Source organism: Tachypleus tridentatus, chromosome 13, assembly GCF_004210375.1.
Source record: "Tachypleus tridentatus isolate NWPU-2018 chromosome 13, ASM421037v1, whole genome shotgun sequence".
Taxonomy (NCBI): domain Eukaryota; kingdom Metazoa; phylum Arthropoda; class Merostomata; order Xiphosura; family Limulidae; genus Tachypleus; species Tachypleus tridentatus.
The window spans coordinates 219,511,311-219,534,312 of record NC_134837.1 but is presented as its reverse complement, the minus strand read 5'-3'; the positions used below and the strand labels follow the sequence as shown (position 1 = coordinate 219,534,312).

Sequence of the window (23,002 nt, the reverse complement as noted above, 5' to 3'; positions counted from 1 at the left end):
ATTGAAATATTTCTTTCATCATCACTTCCTATTTATTCTGATCTTAATGAAACAGAAAAGGATAATATGGTTAAAGTTTAATAATGAATATGTAGATATGTTTGTATATTTCGAACAGTTTGTTTGTTTGTTTTTAAATTTTTCTCAAAACTACACGAGTGTTATCTTTGCTAGCCGTCTCTAATTTAGCAGTGTAAGACTAGGGGAAGGCAGTTAGTCATCACCACCCACCGCTAACTCTTAGGCTTCTCTTTTTCCAACGATTAGTAGGATTGACCGAAACATTATAACGCCCCCACGGCTGAAAGAGTGAGTATATTTTGGTGTGACGGGATTCGAACCCGCAACCCTCAGATTACGAGTCGAATCCACCTGGCCATGCCGGGCCTTATTTCGAACAGACATGACTTTACTTGGCTGAAAGTAAAAACAAAATTCCTCTATATTTCCTTCACAAGTTTGAATGAAATTATTGCTTTTTTCAAGTTATATTTTACATCAAGAACTTATAGGTCTTCTTCAAATAAATGTATTTTTAAACAAATTCATTTCACCTTTTATTACAGCACACTCGAACTCTATCATTACTTGAATTAGAGCTCAGACCTAAAACTGTCACTTACGTGAGGTCAAAGGGTATCTATCTTTTCTGCTGTTCACCCATTCTCTGTCCATGTAATGGCTGAGCTTCATCTGAATGGTCGGGCTTAGATTACATGGAAGGTTGTATCTACAAAATGCGATAATAAACATCTGTAGGAGAAAAGTGCTAGAGCCTGTTGGACATTAACAGTGATATCCACAGGCGTGAAATTTAGTTTTCTCATCTCTTCCTCTTAAACGTAAGTGAGATGGTTTTGAAATCGAATGCATTTCATATCAGTTTGAGTGCCAGACAACATTTAAACAAAGAAACGCATTCAAGTTTCTTGTATAAATCTAGTAGTTCTACAGCAACAAAGTTTTTTTTAAGTATATCAAGTTAATGTATTAGCATATGAACATGTTTTAATGAGTAAAACAACAATAACTGAGAAGTAGTCTCTATGTTTAGAATAATGGATGTAGTACTCTGAAGCTCACTTTTATTCGTAATGCACTGAATAGGTAGCGCTATTGTGCATAGGATTTTTAAAATGAGGGGCGATAAAAAACACGATACAATGCTTCCTTTCTGGTGTTTTGGTGTTATAAATAATAAGTGTTAACTGTTTGTTTTAGGTTCTTATATAAACACATAGAAACTTAAAGTAACATATAAAGACATTGTGCTTAAATGTGGTGTAATGCAGTCACTTCCTTCTTTGTCCAAAATTAATATATATGAATGATTAGAAAGAGTGTAAATATAGTGTTTACGACTAAAATTCGGGTTTCAATTCCCGTGGTGGTCACAACATAGATAGTCCATTGTATTGATTTGGGCTTAGCAACAACCAAACCTGTAAATATGACAAAAACAAGCGTATTTAAAGAATAAATCATTCGTTATTGATCGTTTAAATATGCGTGCTATACTCACTCGTGTATATGTTCAGTACTTCGTGGAGAGATAAAAATAAACATTACAGAAAATGTCACTTAATCCCTTTAATTACGCGACTTTCCAGCCTCACAGTCGAAGCGAGTGGGTTCAAAACAACAGAAATTACAAGAAAGCTTTTCCCTATGCCCACGACTTGAACCAACAGAATTGTAAATCGACAAACAAAACACTAACACGTAAGTAAAATAACATACGTGAACGTCAGGAATAAAACTCCCCTAGTGACTTCTTTGGTGTGTTGTGTTTTGATGTAAACAACTAAAATTTTTCGTATTTATCATCAGTTGTTAGCTTTGCTGTACGTAATCACAGCAAAATCAATTAAAAAATGCTAGTTAAGCCATTTGATAAGCCAGTCAATCGGTTTACCACGTGTAATATGTATTGAGAAAAACAGCCCTTATAGTTTTACCATGTGTAATATGTATTTAAAAAAACAGTCTCTATATTGTGTATTTAATACACAATATGTATTTTATAATATAGTCTTTATTAGTTTATCATGAGTAACATGTATTAAAAGACCAAGTTTTATTAGTTTACTATTAGTTGACAAAATCCATTGTTTTTAGTTTAACGTGTGTAATATATGTACTTTTTGAGAAAACAAATCTTTATCAATTGCAGGGGCGTATGTAGGTAGGGGCTAGAGGGGCTCAACCTCAGGGCCCATGGTCTTAATGGGCCCCACTGATAGCTTTATTCTATCATGAGATGTAAGGCCCACAAAAAGTATTAGCCTCTGGGCCCATACAACCTTAAATCCATCATAGATCAGTTTAACATGTATTGAGAAAACCAGTCTAACAGCTCTGGTTTGTCTCACGTAAATACACCTGTACTTGACCGTTTCTAGGTTGTTGTTTTTTTAATTTCGCGCAAAGCTATCTGCGCTAGCCGTCTCTAATTTAGCAGTGTAAGACTAGAGGGAAGGCAGCTAGTCATCACCACCCACCGCCAAGTCTTGAGCTACTCTTTTACCAACGAATAGTAGGGATGGAACGTCACTTTATATCGCCTCCACGGCTAAAATGGCAATCATGTTTGGCGTGACGAGGATTCGAACCCGCCACCCTCAGATTATGAGTTAAGTGCCCAAGTCACCAAGCCATGCCGGGCCGTCTTGATTGGTTTAGTAGATTGGTTATTCTCTTCGCCTTTCGATACTGTTAAACTAATAATATAGATATTTTTTTTTGAATTTGCATACTATTGTTTTAAATCTTTAACTAGTCAGTAAGCTGTTTCAAATAACCAGTTTCTATGTTGTTATTTTATATTTAATTTAGTGATGTAAAATTTTAGAATTTCGGAACGTCTGATTCGTTTGTTATTGAAAAGTCAATGTTTTACTCTCTGGAAAACCTGTTCCGAGATTGGTCTAGTACAGTATTACTAAAAGTGAACCAAATATGAACACAAAAAAAACACTTAATAAATCATGAATGCGCAAGCTGTACCTAATATTCTTTAAATGAAATATTCGTTAAGCTGTGCTAAACTGTAAACAGTTTTCGTATTCCTGTTGTCGCTTTTTTCACCGAATCAATCACGGTTTGGCCAAGTAGAATCAGGCCACGGTATTCGTAACTTGTCCTCCTACGATATTTAGAACAACTTATCTCGTCATCTAAGCCACCTCTCCAAAAAATATTTTTAAAAAATGACTGGATTGTTCTGTTAACATTTAGAACAAAGCAACACTAAAGTGTGGTTAGACTATTGGTAGTACTTGTTATTACTTTCTCAAAATAATTGTGACCTTAATACTCCGGAGTTGTTGTTTTTCTTGCTGCTGTATCTATAAAACGGTTCTACTAGTTTTTGTTGTAAGAATAATTTATTATATGGAAGTAATAGTTCTTTCGTTAAATAATATCTGGCAACTGGGGCGTGAAAATATGGCTTCTAAAGTCAAACTGATTGAGGTTTATCATGAAAATTTTGCGAGGATCTGAGAAACACAATATATATATATATATATATATATATATACAAGGTACAGGCTGTAGTGTAGGATATAAACTAATGCAGTGTTTTTCAAACTGTTTTTGGTTATAACTGACGTTAGTCACTGGTTTAGATTTGCTGTTTTTCACGCAGTCCTTGTTTTTGATTTGATTTTACTCAGCTCCGTGTACTGTAAGTCCGTGAAGTGGAGTAGCAACACTAGAACGTTCTTTTCACAGATTCATATTATAAAAAGGCTATCTTGCTCAAACTACATCAGAACTCCACCTAGTGGTAAAATAGCAACTGTTCATGGCTTGATTGCTATTTCAGTTTTACATTGATTGTGTTTTCTGCGCTGTTATAACACCACTCGTTACATACGCATGTTTATTTTTCACGTCTCCTCAGGTCTAACGATATCCATAATAAAGAGAATAAAGATTTAAAAATGTTAATGTTACAATAATTATCATTATATTGTTTTGCCTTTACAAATGTTACAATAATTATCATTATATAGTTTTACCTTTACAAATGTTACAATAAGTATCATTATATAGTTTTACCTTTACAAATGTTAAATAGTATCATTATATAGTTTTACCTTTAAAAATGTTATAAAAGTGAGTTTAATAACTCGATTTCTCCAATCGTGTTTCTTAACCCTTGTTTAATCTAGCAAAATTACAACTACTGTTCGTGAAATTAATTTATATGTATATATAGAATTTAAACCACTTCTATATTTTTAGTTTTCAAGCCAGCGAAACGCCACGGAGGCATCAATAATTGCAGGTTTAATGTGGTTGATATATTATTTCATATCCATCTTTGCTTTCACTCATACGTTGTTATAATGTATAAGCAATGTATATCAAAAAATAACTGTAACACATATACAATCTAAAATTAATATTGTGTTATGTATTATCCTGTTACATGACGTTTTTATTCACTTTTGACTTTTATTGGTTGAATAATTTTCATCAAACATCTGTTTCAATTGACAACTGTTTTTTTCATAATTTTTTTCCAAATATCATTGAGTTGAATGCAGGCCAGGCCAAATATTGTTATTTTTTCCAAAAAACCTACCACCAGAGGCACAGTGTTATGTCTACGGACTCACGCGGCAAAAAGACGAGTTTCGATACCCATGGTGAACAAAGCACAGATAGCCAATTGTGTAGCTTTGTGCTTAATTATAAACGCACAAACTAACTAACAAAACCAATATATGATAAACCACAACCCTAAGATCTGGGTCCGGGAGAAGCCTAGTGATTAGCTTTACCAAACTATGAATCAAGAATGTATGTATGGCTCGTGTACCCTTGATGTAAAGATGTACTCTGCACTTTCAGCCCATGGATAAACTATAAACGTGATGCTCAAATCCAACTATTCAATTAGACTAGTGTGAGAGTTGGCGGTGCACGTTGTTGACTAGTTACCTTTCCTCTAGTAAAGAAGCTCAAATTTAAGATGGATTTCTCCAGTCACTTGGAGCTAACGTACGAAATCCAAAATTTTAGTTTTAGATATGATACATGGAGCTATATGTCTGATGGCTCAGAAAACAGATAAAGTTTTAGAAGTTCCTGTACTTAATTCCAAACTCATCTGGCGTCTTTAGACATTTAGTCTTTTTTTTCAGATTTGTTTCGGAATTAGTGAGGGCAGTGTTGTTACTTTATATAATTTTTGCAGAGCGTGTAAAATTACGTATCGTTTAATTTTAAAAAAATTAAGAAGTTTTTCGCCCCAACATGGATTAAGGCGTTCGACTCGTAATCCGAGGGTCGCGGGTTGGAATCCCCGTCGGACCAAACATGCTTGCCTTTTCAACCGTGGGGGCATTATAATGTGACGGTCAATCTTACTATTCATTGGTAAAAGAATAGACCAAAAGTTGGCGATAGGTGGTGATGACTAGCTGCCTTCCCTCAAGTCTAAATTAGAGACGGCTAGCGCAGATAGCCCTAGTGTAGCTTTGCGCGAAATTCAAAAACAAACGAAGAGTTTTGACATCGAGTTCTTGTATATATAAAATCTTTTTGGAAGAACGAATACACTTAAAAACATATTTAATCTTTACTTATATTTCAAACCTACTAAAAACTATAAGTTTGCCGAAATTAATTTTCAAAAAGTAAAGTGTTGTTTGTTTTCATTATTTCGTAATCTTTATTGTTATACTGATGGTTTGGATCTGGATTCCAAATCGACTTTTTCCCTAGCTAATACTTTTTCTTTGCTTTCAAGAAAAAATGAATGGTTGGAGAATTATACACGGACTTACACTATATTATTAGAAGTATGTGGACAACACTTCTGCTGTAACAAGGACCCAGATTATGTTTGCCAATTTCTGTAACAAGTTTATTATTCTACATCAGCAGAATCATAAACTTGTATTTATTTACTCGGTAGTTCATTTTTGCAGCGGTAACTTTGAATGGTGAAAATTACCAAAGAAACAATAAAAATATCTCCAAGGAAAACTTGGTAAATAGTTCAATTCATCGTGCATATGAAATCTTAAGCGCTTACGAACTTCCGCATAAAGAGTTTCACAACATTAATACTAAGTGAACAAACAAAATTTTAGTAAACTATCAACGTATTAAGATCCTACATGTTTAGTGTGTTTACGCTTGTCATATATCGGTAAATATTTTTCATATGTTAAAACCAACCACGCACTGTACTTCACTCCGTACGTATAGATGCATTTTTAAAACAGGTTCTCATCTACGACCTTTCTTTAAATATAAAACTCGCATTTCTTTATTGAAAACATCAAATATAATTCATTATTTTACCTGTTCTCGTTGCAAGCAAGGTTACGTCACTTCTACAACAAGAATACTGATGACGCAGGTGTGAGAACGTACAAATTGAAAATCATCCAATAAATCAAGTCTATTAGAACACGCCCTAGGTAAATGTGGATTAGTCTTCCATTCAAATTATTTTAGCTCCTTAACAAGGAACGTTAATGAGCAAAATCTACTTATCAAAAGAGAACTTACGTATTCCTAAACTCAGGCCAAAATTTACTGGATAGTTTATCTGATAAATTTATGTGTATATTTATTTTAAAAAAAATCATTTCTTTCCAACTTCGAAAATACTAGTAAGACAAGATTTGTTAGATCACACAAGAGCGCTAATTTTGTATTGTAGCAAGAACTTGGTTGTATGTTATAAGAAAATAAGGAGAGACTGACTATTTTATGAAAGCAACAATATATACTACCGGAAATTACGTCATTAATATAACTAAAAAATACAGAAAAATGGAATTGACGATTTACTTAGCAGCAGAAAATTGTACAAACCACTGGTGTTTATAGCCCATCAAAATAACAGAGCAGTTTCTAGTATCCCATAGTATACCCTAACCAGTCACAGTCGAGAAAGTCATACGTCGCTTATGTTTTTTGTGAGCCAATGAAAATTAAGATAGTTGCAGAAATGAATTCGTGACGTTTTCATGGAATAATTATTGGTAAAAATCATCAGTTAAATTACGGCCCGGTATGAACAGATTGTTAAGACACTCGACTTGTAATCTGAATGGAGACTTGTGTATAACTATCAGGAAAAATCGCTGTTTCAGCTTTGGGTTCAATAGCAAATGAGGTTTCCTTTTTCCAAATTCATATTTGTTTCGCTATCTGTAGGGATGGATGCTCACAATGTATAAGGAAAAATACTAAGAGCAGCCGTTTGATCTAGATATTATACTATATTAAAATAAGACTGCTATTGTACGTACAATCTATTGGATTAACTAACCTGTGTTTAAGGTAATGTCAAATGAAAACTGCTTATTGTGTAACATATAATTCAGATTATACGTGTTTCTACTATATTATTTTCCTTCCACGTGGCAACGTGAGTATTTAAATGCATGGAAAAGTTAGTGGATAATTTTTTGTATAGACACTAGACATTCAGACCTCCTGCATAAAAAAATATCTATGGATGAGTTAAGCGTCAAGAAACAGAACCAGGTGACCTTATGATAACTCTAGCGTGATCCTAAAACGACAAATTCGCGCCAAGTAGCTCGTAAACAATGGCGGCATTTCCTGACAAGTGACTCGTGTACCGGAACTAGAGACTTCATTTTGAATGGTAAATTGATGATTATAGTGTGCCAGGTGTATTTATGATCTTATGAGTCATCATATGAATTTGATCTGGTCTTTACGCTTCTTTGAGTTTCTTCACTGAGGTCCAGAACATAAGAATGGTTAGTACGCTAGGATTAACCCTCGTCTCCCAAACTGTGTAATTATCCTTCGTTTTCAAGCGTATGTACGACTAAACGTCTTCTTTTATTTATTTCTTTTCTGTGGTGAAGGTTATTGAGAGTTGTTTTCTGCTTTTAATTAGCAGTAGCAGCCATAGTTCTGTATTTTAGATGACACAAACTATCATACTAACTATCATACAATAACATTAAGCAAATTATTTTGTTCAATAAAGTTGTATATTTTAACCATGCACTAAAAACAAGATAACGTTCATATTATTAGAATTCTTCATCTTGTTTAACATTCATTCAACACCTGATAAAAAAATACATAAACAAAGCTTTCCTGGAGTAACGCCATATTAAAATGGCATTTCATGACGAACCATTAATTTCATTCGTCGAATGAGAAGTAGGAAATATAACAAAACAATATGAAACGTAACTTCCTACCATTTGGCTCTACTGGGACATGGATGCTTTATGTGTTAAAGACATTATGAACTCTATAGAATAAATAAATATGTTTTAGATGTAACTTATTTAATGAAAACTGGCGTTCCTCAAAACTGCAGTTTCCAGCTGTTTAGGATACGGAAATTAACTGCCTACTGGAAGTCTGCTATGAAGTAATTTATTCTGCGTATTGCCAGAATATTACTATGTTTACTTGTGCACGAATGATAAATCTATATAATATGTTAATTATACATGTACATGTTTACATGATTTCATATATTCTCACATAATTTATGACAGAATGACGTAATTCCAATAGTATACAAACGAAAGAAAAGATTTTTCTAAAAAGATGTGGCAAGATTCAAAAATATAAGATCAAGTATTATTTAGGGCTATAGGGTTTTTACTTTGAAACTGATATCAACATGTGAGGAACCGTTACAAAGAACAGTCTAAATTAATATTTTGGAAAGTTGCACATTCCAACTCCTACATAGGGGGCAAAAGGTTCTAAGGTGCAGTCAGAACTGGATCTACAGTCTTGCAAGAAAACTGTTAAGAGTTTATTATATTGTCCAAATTATTGGATTGCGTTCTAAAAAAAGGAATCAACTCAACTTTTGAATATCCTAAATTGCACGGAAATTAGCTTGAATGTATGAGATCATTCAAAAGAAACATCTGTTTTTGGACTTTCAAAATGTTCATAATTGAACCTCCTACTGGGAGGCCATGGGGCTTAAATTCATGAACTGACTTGAAGCTTGACAGTAAAATGTGATTGGCTGTTTATAACAATGAGTGCAAAATGTTTTTTATAGTTACTTTTACTGTGAAATTTAGTGTTAATTTATTACTTATAGAATATTATATGTTTTGCTTTGTAGCAAAGCCACACTGGGCTGTGTTTTGTCCATCGCGGAGAATCCAATCCCGGAAATTAGCGTTGCAAGTTTGCAGAAACAAAATGTAACAGATTAAAAAATATTGAAATCAATTTCACCAGATAGAGTAACTTGTGTCACATGAGAAAGTAAAATCATTCTGGAGGGAAAAAAGAAACTAAAGTAAACTTAAGAAGTAGTTCAGAGAAAATTATTATAGCATTTATTGTCTGTTGTCAATCATAGTGTTGTAATTGTAAAATAGTAACAAAATATCAATTGATTATGATGTTTAATCAAAATGATAAACAGTTTAAACCACTATCTTAAAGATGCTTTTTATCTTTTAACACTATTGATGTAGTTAAAATTCAATTTGGAGTTCCCAATCTGAGAATATGATAAAAGAACAAGCTAATGATACTTAAGAAAGACTAAGACTATTTACCTTGACCTTTGACTCACACCTTACATGTTGATGACTGTTTGCTTTTGTTTTCAATATATTTTTCACTAGATCCGTTTAAAATATTTTTGGTAGAATCCAAGCACGTACATTGAGTGAACAGAGACAAGTACATCAAACCTCATTCGGCTAACTTAGAAAATTTAAAGTGTACGTATATATGGAGCGAGAGAAAAATTACTGTTTAACCGTCTTCTTTTATTCACTATTTTAAGCTCTCTAGTGTTAAAAAACTTCAAGTATGTCTTAATCAAAATTATTCTCCAGATTAGTGTTACAATATAATGAAAGCTAACATCACATTTTTTACCAAACTTTGCTCTAACCTGCTTCTACAACGTAACCAGTACCAAGTAATATTTCATCTACAAGATGCAAGACAGTAGTGTGAAATAGTTCCTTGTTTTATAGTAAAGCCAACACAATCACTTGTATCCATCGTTGGGAATCGAACTCCGAATGTTAGCGTTGTAAGTTTATAGACTTACCGCTGTCCTACCGGGAGACCAGTAGTGTCAACTCTAGAATTAGAAACAAATACAACTAGGTAATAAAGATAAAAATAAAATGTTTTATTCAAAAGTTAACTCTTTGGATCGTGCAACTGGTTCTCTACTCTTTTGAAAGTTATAAAACTGGTGTTCTTAACTCCTTTAAGATTCAACTGGAATTTATCTTCACTGACTCTGTATGGAAATGTTTTATACAAAATGAACAAGGATGTAATTCTCAGAGAATCGTGGTGATTGGCTACTGTCGACTCTTCTGAGAAATGAATTATTAGTTTTGTTGATTCGACAGAAATGTGTGTATTAGGCTTAAAACTATCTCTTTCTGCATGTGAACATATATTATTAATATTGACATTTTGGAGATTAGGAAACTAAACAAGGTTATACAAAACATTCTCTGCTGATCTCAAAGGAAATGCTTTATAAAAATATCAAAGGACTTTTAATGGTACATTCTTTTCCTTACCTAAAAACTATCAATATTAAAACCGATTTCTGTGAAAAACAATTTTATTAGTGACGTACCAGACCTTCATTTGTAGAAGTCACTTGTTTGTTTGTGTTTTAAAATTAAGTATTTTTATGGGTAATGGCAATTATTTTACTTGTAGCAATCATCACTTAATTTGGATATACGATTATGTTACAATTAAATTACTCTAATGTCAGAATGACCTTTAAATAAATTGAATCAGTTATTATTCCACAAAATTGAAAACTGGATAGTGTAATTAGACCTTGTAATGATAATGTGAAACAATAAGCTTGGTCACCACAATATAGAAATCTTAACGTTAATTTTGAATTGGGATCTTAACACGTGACAAACTTAGGTTGTATTTTGGGATAAAACCAGAGATAATATCCAGGATGTTTAATTCGTAATACAAGAAACTCAAAACATCTTCCTGTAAAAGAATAACTCAAACACGAACGACAAAGGAAAAGCTAAACCTTGTGTTAGAAAATCAATAAAACCTCCTATACAGGCTTCACCATCCAGGTTCTACTATTTTATCTTACTGGTGTATCCTCTCTGGCTGCTGGATCTGAGAAGATCAAATCTTCAGAGAAGAGGGGTATCGCAAAATTCTAGAATGCCTACGTCACTGATCATTCCTATTATACTTTCAAGGGGCGATTAATTTTCAGCTCATGCTAATTTGTACAAACTCCTGCATCACCCCTACACCTGGGTTCATCAACGCCATAGAAAAAAGATCGTATAAAATCTTGATCAAACGAATGTAAACTCTCTAGAATGACCAAATGTGTAAACTCTCTAAAATGACCAAATGTCATGGAACCTTGACCTAAGGCAAGGATTAAAGAAGGTTTACAACTAGTTACATACTATTTAAGATAATATTATCTAAGTGTAGCACATTACATGAAAACGAAAAAAGTGAAAATAATTCCTGAATATACCTGAATAAATATATCTTACTTTCCATGTGTAAAAGAGTACAGTTGGACAGTTCTCATTGCTTCACTAATATATAAAGATTGTGGTGGATCTTTAAACTTCAGATAAAATTAGTTCTTTTTGTGTTATTATAAATGTATACTAGCCGCTACCCGCAAAATAGTTGCGATAGTTTTCATTCTCTTTGGTTGAATTTTTCTTATTCTATCATTTTCACTCACGGCGTTTAAGCTACGTTTTCTTGCAGGCATAATGTGTTAGATCCATAAATCTAGAGCAAATGAAAAAATTAAGTAGTCAGACAAGCAAACTCACGCAGGTGTATCTTTATTTAATTACACAACTCGTAAATTAAACAATAAAGTATGGTAAAGGTATTTATAATAGTATATAGAGTATGAACTTAATACAAGCGCTCAGTGTACGACACGGATTTTATACTTGAAAGAAAGAAACTCACATAAGTAAAATAAAAACAGCTAAATAGTGTTCATAGAAGTCTATAAAACGAAGGTATATTATTGCAAATTAAAGTAAATGTAAAGTTGTAGTTAAGGCAAACTATGCTAAATATGCAGAAACATCCGAATGTTTGCTCATAAAGTGATAAGCTTATGGAAATTGAACGTGTTTTATTGTTGTCTGTTTACAAAACTTTGCAAATAAAACACTGAAATCAAAGCCATTCAATACCAATCGTCATGTGGTCACAATGTAATTGTGTCATTATGCACCATACTAGTTACATTAAAAAGTTTGACTAAGTAGAATAAAATGAAATAGGTAAAGTTTTCTGAATTGAAAAGCCATTATGCAGTTGTCTATACTTAGATAATTCCAACTATATGGGATTTGTAGAGTTTCATTGAAGTATTTTCGAAAAAAGTTCCGGACAAACAAACTCAAGCGTATAATATACATTAGGTTCTCTCAAGAGGCCTTGATCCACAGACTTCAGATCAGTTACTTAACCTTAATACATAATGTATTACTGTCTAAACATCATAGAGAATCTTGGTTCCACTTAAGTGAGTTAAGTCCAAATGTGCTGTTACATATGTTTTTTGTAATAACGATTAATTAACCAACAAGCATTTAGAACTCAATAATAATTAAGGGATCATTTATTTAGTTCGTACAAGCAAACTTGAAGGTGTAAGTGACCAAAGGAAAAAAAAAAACAAGTATTTATTATATGCAAAATATATATGAAACATAAATATTGGTTAATATAAAAATTAAACAGAAAATTAAACAAACTTCTTCAAGAATTAAATGAGTGCATAACAGGACTTAAAACTGATGAAAACTAAAGGCAGAATGGAATGTGCTTACAAATTTGAGACAGCAACATCACATAAAATGTCTGCACATGACAGGAGTCAGGATAAAAGAGAATAATAACAAAACAATCGATTCTACCAGAAAAGGTACAGGTGTATATATTAATTAAGTAGTCCAGGAGAGCTGGAGTCGCACACGTCTTCGTCATTATGGAACAACTACGTGATCAGTGAGTAGTTAATCGAGATACCTCTGAGTTATATTAATATCTGATAGGAAATTATGGAAAACCTTTCATGTTGGCCTTATTCTCAGATGGAAATATTTCTCGATTATCTTGAGTTCTGTTTTCTAGGGCACGTGTATAGCACGTGCCACTGTCTTTTGTCTTCGTGAATTATTCCCTGTTACAACGATGTTTCTCTTGCCACAATTCTTTTCCTGAATGATCCTGGCTTTACCAAGTTGATCTACATTCTTCTATTTTTTATATAATAACCCCAAATAATGTAGTTTTGAAATAATCTGTTCCACCTCGACTTTATATCAGAAAGTTATGTCTCCAAGATAAAGTTGTATTCCAATTATTGTTTGAAACTACAGTAAACAAGTAGTATATATAATGATTGGAACTATAACTAGTAGAGTGCATGAAGAAATAACTAAAACTTGTGGTGTAACTAATGTTACTTTAGTCAAACCATGATGACATACAAATAACCCGAGGACGATTGTTAAATCTTGTGCAAATAATCTAAATTAATATACAAGAGAAAACTGGTGTAATTTACATAGTAATGCGCTAATGTACTGTTCAAATAAATTATCATTTGGAAAGAGATAAAATCCATCTTCTTATAGATATTAGTGACGGATATCCTATAAAACAACCATCACGCTGGCTTCCATGATGCATCAGTGATGTAGAAAGCACTGAAAAATATTGGATGTTGAAGGATGGAATCGTTCAGTTATCTGAGTGTGATTGGCTATCACCATTTGTAATAATAAGACAGAATGTATACTTTCAGACAGAAGAACATGGTAACGTATAAATATCACGAGGTATTTAAAGGATTCTGCTGAATTAGTTCACTAAATCTCGCTTCAGGCAGGCAAGCTAAGTAATAAAATCAGTGACAAGGCTGCTTCCAGTACCGACGAATGTTTGTATAAGTTTCACATCATGCTGTTTAGCCTCCGATGCACTAATTATGCTTAACAGCTTACGTAATTCACATTACTTATTTTAGAATAGAAATGGTGCCAGTGATAATGACATGTATGTGTTTAGTTGAAAGTTTAGGGCTGCAGTTAAAAATCTAAGTATTGTATTTTTATTTTTGTGGCAAGCAAATGTGGGGCCTGGCCAGATAGCCCTCGAGTAGCTTTGCGCGAATTTCAAAAACAAACAAACAAGCAAACGTGAACTGACTCCAGAGAAAAATTCTCTCGTGTAAATACGTGTAGAGTTTCTCAAGCATACAGTAAGTATGCACAGATACTGCTATTATATAAAAGGTAAGAGGGTTTAGCCTTACGAACAAGAAGGTACTTTGAAGGTTCTTCATCTTTAAATCATATTATATTTACTGTATTTCCACAAAGCAAGTTCTACTTTAAGTATTAAATAAGATACACACTCGTTTGAGATGTGCAAAATTATTTCAGTGGTTAAGAAGTACCTTTTTTTTATATCCAGCGATGGTTTATTGAGGATGAAATGTTTTATAATTCTATATGTGCATGCCAGAGAAAATGGAAGCAGAACACTGCTGTAAAAGTACAGGCAAGTTTATATAGTGTTATCGTGCAACAAATTGCACACTGTTATTGTACATTGAAAAAAAAACTGTTCGTCTTAGTCATGGTATTCATCAAGTACCTTTACCACTGTTTGTATGGTCAAGAATTTATTACTTTAGTTGATTGTGCATTCTAAGATCAACACTACATTGTACAACCCCAACTGGACTAACTGTATAGAAATATAAATGAATTTTCTCCCCAACAACTGAAAGTTTTCATTTGTATAACTTTCAGATCTGGAAACTGGGTTTAAATCGTGACATAGGATTATGAACTAATTAGCAATTTCACTGGAAGAAAAGCAGTTAGGGAAAAATATACTACAATGTAGTAATGATTTTGAAATCTTCAATGCAATTTCTTCGAGTGTTGTAGTTATCTTTCCTGGAAAGTCCAAAGGCAATTCGGGAAAGATGAAAACAATGCTGGAATAAAATATAAGAAAGTAGGCAAATTTCTTGCGTGACTTCAAACATGCTTCAAGATTAGGAACATTTTCAGACGAAAATAGATATTCTTTTGTACTGCTGTTTGACAAAAAGTGCAGAGTGTAATTTAGATCAATACTTTAATGTTCCCTATTTGTCACATCTTTAAAACCAATGCAGTTAACTTGAACAGTACAGTCGATACTGTATTATGTATACAGTAAGTTCAGAAAGGCTTATGCTGCAGGAATTCAGCCATCTTGTTTTTTTTCTTTGTGTTGTTTTATATAGTTCTAGGTGAAGTGTTTCTCTCATTGTACCAGTTGTTGAACTTACAGGAAAAATAACATTCAACCATTTCATGTTGGTATACTTGTAAGTAAATTGTATGTTTCACATTGTTTAATTCCACCAGTAACAAGTTGCTACTCTTACTTTTCCACACACTAGATATGACTTACCATACAGGCTTATGATGTTGTGTAAGTTACACTTGCTCCTGATGACCTAGAGCATAACACCTCACTTGGAATTCCTGGTTTGTTTAAATCCATTTCGCCTAGCAACAGAATAACATCGTTCAGGATTTCTCATCTTTCATCCATGTATCTCCAGTATGTGTATCCCTTAACCAGTTCTGGGGAACAAGTCCACTGATTACTAAAGGCTCGAAAATGACACATTTATTTCAGCAGAACATAGCTCGCGGTTTTAGAAAGAGTAATTCTCGTTGGCAGTATTAAAATGTTCTTTCTTGAATAATTAAAATTATTTACGAAAATTTATTTAGAATCAACAGATAACAGGAGGATCATGAAAATTAAGCTATCAAGAATGAATTCAGAAGCTGCTGTGAAAAATAGGAAGACAGAACTATTATGTATGTGTAAAACATTAACACACACTGGTTACCACAAGAAATAAATAGTAAATTAACTTTTGAGAATTTAGTACAAGTTAAATAAAATCAAAACGTAAAGTTGAAGAAACTAATTGACTATCCTAAAATGTACATTAAGTTATGAAACGTATTCACTGGATGAAATCAGGACAAGAAATAAATGAAAGATGTACACGACATCTATTTGTATAACTGCATGTTTACAGATTCACCAATCAGCTTAGTAAACCTGGCTGACGTCTGCAAGGATGGAACAATTGTAGAACATTAAATGATGAGCGTACCTCCACAGAATGATACAGTTAGTGTATGTTTATATCCCTACAAAATATTTTCATTCGTGATTGACAAAGGTTAGTGTAAACAATTTGTATGTATTTATGTAAAGATGAATTTACATGTCTATGATTGTGGCTTTTATTAACTGACTTGAATTTCGCTTTCAGTTAACTTTCCTTAACTTATGATTTGATACTATGTGTGAATATTTTATTTTTATCTTAGAATGAAATCAATTGAAGTCTAATAGATAACATAAAATTATGAAGGACTGTATATATTAATACTCTCAGAGGCTCATCAACAAATCTCTAGGCTTATAACACTAAAAACCGGGTTTCGATACTTGTTCTAGTCAAATGTTGTTAATAAACGTGTAGGTAAGTCAGCTGTGAAAGACTTTAGGGGACTACACGTAGTTCAATACATCTAGTGACAACAGTGTGTGGTTTAGTATTAACTTATGATGGATCTATTATAAACCTTATCACGTTATGTCTGTTGTAGCTGTGTAGTATCGTGTTATGTAAGAAATGGAATAAGTAATAGAGTAGCTGGAGATCATAACATTTTTCTAACGAACAAATTTCTTATCCACGAGAGTGTTTTTTTTTTCATTCATTCAGGACTTTGCGCAAAGCTACTCAAGTGGTAACTGCGCATATCTATCCCTGATTTTGAGATTTTGACTAGAGGAAAGGTAGATAGGAACTAGTCAACAATATTCATCACCAGTCGCAAACCATAAACTCTTGGACTTACACTCTCGGCACGCTAACGATTATTGTCTACGCTTGTCATTCTATCCTGCTCATTTGTTTAGTAATTCATACAGTTTCGAAAACGGTTTGTGATATACAAGTGCACTCAGTTCTGTTTATTTTCAAACAAACATTTTTGCAAATGTTTACAAACTACGTTTACTTTTTCAGCTGCTCTCTGTAACAAAAATGGTATTGTTGGTGAGAAACTGCCTTCCTTTTACTTAAAACGTTTTGTTCGTGAAAAAGGCATGAATGATTCCAATATCAGACTTTCCAGCTTAGAGTCGAGAGCGCCAATCAAGAACGCCCACGATTTGAGTCGTTCTTGCGCCACCGGCTTTCCTCTTTAATAAACGTTAATTATGTTGTTTAAAATTATAACAGGGCCTCAAGGACATTGTACTCGTTTTACAAATTGTAGAATAATGAATATGCTACAAAAATTTAAAGATTGTTTAAAAAACGGAGTATTCATCTTGTGTTGCAGTATTTTAACTTTTAAAATTATCGTCACATTAGAAAAGGTCAAATAACTGCTTTGTCATCTCGAGTTTGTTTGATTTTATATTTCCGTTTGCTTATGAGATAGTTTTAGAATTTTCTCTTTATCACGTGATCTGGTTAAAAATAAAAGAGTTTGTTTGTTTGTTTTTAATTTCGCACAAAGTTTCACAAGGGCAATTTGTGCTAGCCGTCCCTAATTTAGCAGCGTAAGACTAAAGGAAAGGCAACTTGTCATCACCACCCACCGCCAATTCTTGGGCTGCTCTTTTACCAACGAATAGTGGAATCGACCGTCGCATTATAACGCCCCCACGGCTGAAAGGGCAAGAATGTCTGGTGTGACGGGCTTTCGAGCCTGTGACCCTCAAATTACGAGTCTAGTGCCCTAACCACCTGGCCATGCCAGGCCTAGAAAAAGTGAAACCTACAAATTTATAAATAATTCTGACAGATGTGTGAACTTTTATAACAGTCATCCTAAACACATTCTTCAATCGAATCCTTCATTTTTATTTAACAATTTAATTAACACGTCCCTCAGAGTCAAAGGGTGTTTGTTGAATGTAAAAAGTGAGTTCAATCCGGGAACTTCCAAAGATGGTGGTTTGGGACGTATCGAGATAATTTTTGTTTGTCATACCAACTACTACTGAGATCTATTTGCTGGGAGTAAGTTCAGTGTATATTAATGAAATCACTTTCTTAAAATCATTGATTGAGCAATTAGTAGCCTTTTATGTTTCTGCTATCTTTTTTTTTTTATGTTTATAGTCCCCCGCTGGTACATCGGTAAGTCTACGGATTTAAAACGCTAAAATCAAGGGTTCGAATCCCCTCGGTGTACTCAGCAGATAGCCTGATGTGACTTTGCTATAAGAAAATATATACACGCATTTTGTGTTTAGCTTTCACTTACGATTCAGTAGGGTTTGGTTTGTTTTCAATTTCGCGCAAAGCTACACGAGGGATATCTGCGCTATTCAGTGGGGAAGGTCGAAGCATCACGATAGTCGACAGTAGGATAAGCAGACAGGAACACTTTGAAAGCAGCTACAAGCCTAATATTGCACTTGGCTTGTTTCAGTAGCTACTGAGGTTATTCTGATCGGTTCCTAAATACCTTTGGAGACTTCCAAGCTTCTTGTGTTTGGCGGTTAAACTCATGATGCTCTGGCAGATTTCAGTCACCTTATTACTTCAAATATTTGTAAATCCAAACGCCAAAAAACATGCCTAAAATTTTCGATTCAAAATAAGAAAAACTGGACGAGTAGTTTTGCTTTTCAATAAAAGTGTCCCCAGTGGCTCGTGAGTTTTACACAGCTCGAAATGGTCAGTTCAAAAAGTTAAAATAAGATTTTCACGAACAACCACAAGGATTAACTGAACACCTACCATCAACTGGTGGCCTACTTCAATTGAATAGCGGAGTATAACTGTCATTTTTATAACTTATTCACGAACCCAAACGACTATAATTCATTCCGGCCCACTATAAACTGTCTGTGTCGGATAGTGACTGAAGGAAAATTACGGATAGTGATTGAAGGAAATGTGACCTCTGTCTATGTATGGATAGTGATTGAAGGAAATGTGACCCTGTCACGGATAGTGATTGAAGGAAATGTGACCTCTGTCTGTGTACGGATAGTGATTGAAGGAAATGTGACCTCTGTCTGTGTACGGATAGTGATTGAAGGAAATGTGACCTCTGTCTGTGTACGGATAGTGCTTGAAGGAAATGTGACCTCTGTCTGTGTACGGATAGTGATTGAAGGAAATATGACCTCTGTCTGTGTACGGATAGTGATTGAAGGAAATGTGACCTCTGTCTGTGTACGGATAGTGATTGAAGGAAATGTGACCTCTGTCTGTGTACGGATAGTGATTGAAGGAAATGTGATCTCTGTCTGTGTACGGATAGTGATTGAAGGAAATGTGACCTCGGCTGGTATGGGTGTAAGAACTTTAATTAAAATAAAGTAGAGAACAACGTTTCGATCTTCTTAGTTCATCTTCAGGTTAACAAAGAGAGTTTACGGAAACAAAAATGAATCTAGACCACCAACTGACCTGCTGCATTCAAGCAGACATTTATGGGGTCATACAACGTAACATGAATCAAATCAATAGCAATAACGACTAGGAAAAGAAGATCCGTAACAACAAAAACTAGATAAACTAAGGTGTCAACAACAAAATAGACGTCACACGACGAACCATCAACCAATCTTATAATTAACAAATCCAACCGACAATTAAGTAATTAAGAGATAAATCTGCTCAACAAAGGGCTCAACTTCGCAGTAACGCCTAGAAATATTCCATCCATTGAAATAAAAATCTGACTGAAAGACCCAGCTAGAAGATTAGTGATCCATTCTACACAAACCGAAAACACCATCAAAACAACAGAAAATAACCACCGGAAAGAAGACAACTTCGACAACAATTCCATCAACAACCAACAAACTATCCTTCTAGGTAGTACTGAAAACATCTATTTCCCCGAAATACCTCAAAATATTATCTTAAACAAATTTTTTTAAAAGAATTCTCACGCAAAACCATTAATGTAATTTCACAGAAAAGGAAACTAAGAAACAACCTCACACGTAAAGATAGTAATCCTACAAACAACTTAAAACAAGACAACAACATCAAATTTCTAAAAGTAGCTAAAGGCAATGCTATAGTTATAATGAACACAAATGAGTACAGGCCCGACATGACAAGGTGGTTAAAGCTTTATAATGTGACGTTCATTCCCACTATTCGTTGGTAAAAGAGTAGCCCAAGAGTTGGCGGTGGGTAGTGATGACTAGCTGTCTTCCCTCTAGTCTTACACTGCTAAATTAAGGACGGCTAGCGCAGATAGCTCTCTGTAGCTTTGCGCGAAATTCAAAACAAACAAACAATCTTCTTAATATAACATGAACTTAATATATGTATAACATGAACTTAAGTCCCGTTTTCCATTCCTGTCTGATTTACTTCTTACGTAATATTTCACTCCACTTTCCACTTCTGTGTTTAATGTATGTCTAACGTGACTGTTCGTTTGGTTTCCATTCTGGCTTTAAAACAATGCTTCATAAATGTTTCTATCCTTGTCTTACCTGAATGTACACAGGTGTACAGTTTAACAAAACAGATTTTTTTCTTTGTTTCACATTAATTGTGAATTTACTTATTTTCTCACTCCTTTATCTTAATTGTAAATGCTGATTAGTTTTAGTAAATTATTTATTTGTTCGAAGTTGGGCACAAAGACACACTAAAGGCTATCTGCACACAGCACACAACAGGTATCAAAGCCCGGTTTCTAACGTGTACATTCGTAGAAATACGTCAGTCTCTCCAATGCAATACTGAACTCTGCTTCTCCAGATTACCATCTCGGGCGCTGAACACCTACAGTTTATGTGTCCATACAACTTATTCAGTCTTAGGTATTCATAAGGCTATATTTAAACAATAAATAACTTCAAGGTCGGTAGTTTCTCAGGAAAGGCACATGGATCTGTCAAGTAATATTTTAGTCCAGTGTTCTGGTGCTGCAACTTGTTATTGCGTCTATGTATGAGTTGTGGTGTTTGATGTGCGTTTTGTCTCCAGAACTTAACGTTATAAAAAAGGTTTCTTTATCCAACATAGTGCACTACTCTTAGGCCTGTTGTTTAGCCTTAAGTAACATTATTAACACCTTCACTCTTCCCAGATAACGAAGAAATCCAAATGTTCGTTGTTCTGTTTCGTCATTCCTTTTGCTGCTCATAGTTCTTGGTTTTTCTTCTCGGTTTACATCGAATTACTATATATCAAAATGTTCATAACATCCTTACCACAATGGGTATATATGTGTGTGATTTTTTTTTTTTAATTTCAAGGTAAATGTGCCTAAAAATAATCCACACGCTAGAATTTCTCTGTAGTAAACCCCGAGGTTGTGTTGTGGGTATGATATGGAGAAATGTGAATTTGGACTGTCAAACAGTTATGTTTCTCTTTGATAGTCACAGCTTTGTTCAAAGCTTGAAAATGTACGTATTTACTGCGAGACGATTTTAAAGGATTTGGTAGTTTGACATAGTGCACTCCATCTGCTTTCTAATTATAATGATGTGGTTGAAGTTAAACACAAAGCTACACAATGAGCTATCTGTGCTCTGCCCATCACGGATAAAGAAACCCGGTTTCTAGCGTTGTATGTCCGCAGACATACAGCTGAGTGAAATAACAAGGTATAATATTACATCAATCACATATATCCAGTGCAGCCGAGGCCTTTTATAAATTCTACTCATATCGAAAGACTGAGAGCAGAATGTAATTAACAGTTGCAAACCTTATTTTTTATGTTATTTAAACACGTTGTAAATGACAATGACGCTGTTTTCCGCTTCACAATATTAGAAATAAAAGGAAAGCTCTGCACTATACAGTTTCTTCAAGGAAAGCCCAGTATGATTAATCTACTTATTGTCTTACCTGAAGACAAAGTCATGCTTAAATTGATTAACAGTGAACCTACAAACGTAACTGGTACCATGGAATTCCGAAGATGGATGCCCAAATGATGACCCACTGTGTTTCTTTACTTCCGTAAATTATCACTACAGTCTCTGTTTGAAGTGAGGAATGTCCATCGTGTAAGAACGATTTAACAGGGCCGCACTTATATATAGCACATAATGCTATACCTTACAGCGTCTTTGGAGGACAGTATTCATCAGTTTACATTCGATTATTTTTTCTCTTTAACTTAATGTCTACTGGTTCGTAGTTTCATTGGCGTATAACTAGTTATGTCTTAATTAGTCGCTAAGATCTAATACTCCTGTCATTGTTTATAATGTAATAAACCGACTTTTGTGTTAAGGCGATTCAGTGACGATAAACTTAACTCTATGATAGGGACGAAATTCAAAATGTCATTTTATTTTCAAATACACTATTTTTAAGCTTATTTATGCGCGAAGTTTCAAGTGGTTCCATGACTCTGTTCATTACAGAATCTCTTATAATGCATGAGTCACTCATGAACGTTCAAGGAAAAATATGTCAGCATTGTGTTAGATCCATTAATTACTGCTGGTTTTTCTGAATATTTTATAAAAAAGAAAAGGGGATCTCACCCAATTGTTATCAGTTTTTACGCTGCATGATTACTGAAAACTCTACCGATATGAGGGTTACAGTTTGATATATAGCCACGTTTTCCTTATAAATTTGTATGATAAGATACAAATCTCAACTAACGAGGAAGTAATTGAACCGGTTTTCAGTGACAATGTCTTCAATTCCAACAACTTAACCTTCTAAGTTAATACCAGATTTCCAAAGTGTATCACAGCTTACGATTTTAAGTTGACTCAAATTCAAAGACTCTGGCTAGGGACGAATTACGTTTGATGAGGACTCCTCTTTATTACTACCTATTTCATCCATCTTTAAAATACAGGACTCCTCTTTATTACTACCTATTCCATCCATCTTTAAAATACAGGACTCTTC

General features: G+C 33.9%; 2 protein-coding genes across 4 annotated transcripts in view; one reads left to right on the top strand and one right to left on the bottom strand.

The window, feature by feature from the left end:
- Positions 1-23,002, top strand: part of LOC143239616 (uncharacterized) — a 111,953-nt gene that overhangs the window by 56,325 nt on the left and 32,626 nt on the right. The window lies entirely within an intron of this gene.
- Positions 9,349-23,002, bottom strand: part of LOC143239617 (uncharacterized) — a 138,957-nt gene continuing 125,303 nt past the window's right edge. For both annotated transcript variants that reach the window (XM_076480903.1, XM_076480904.1), the window contains one exon: positions 9,349-10,099. In XM_076480903.1, coding sequence (XP_076337018.1) covers positions 10,063-10,099 — 37 coding nt within the window. In that variant the 3' untranslated portion in view covers positions 9,349-10,062. The remainder of the gene's footprint in view (positions 10,100-23,002) is intronic.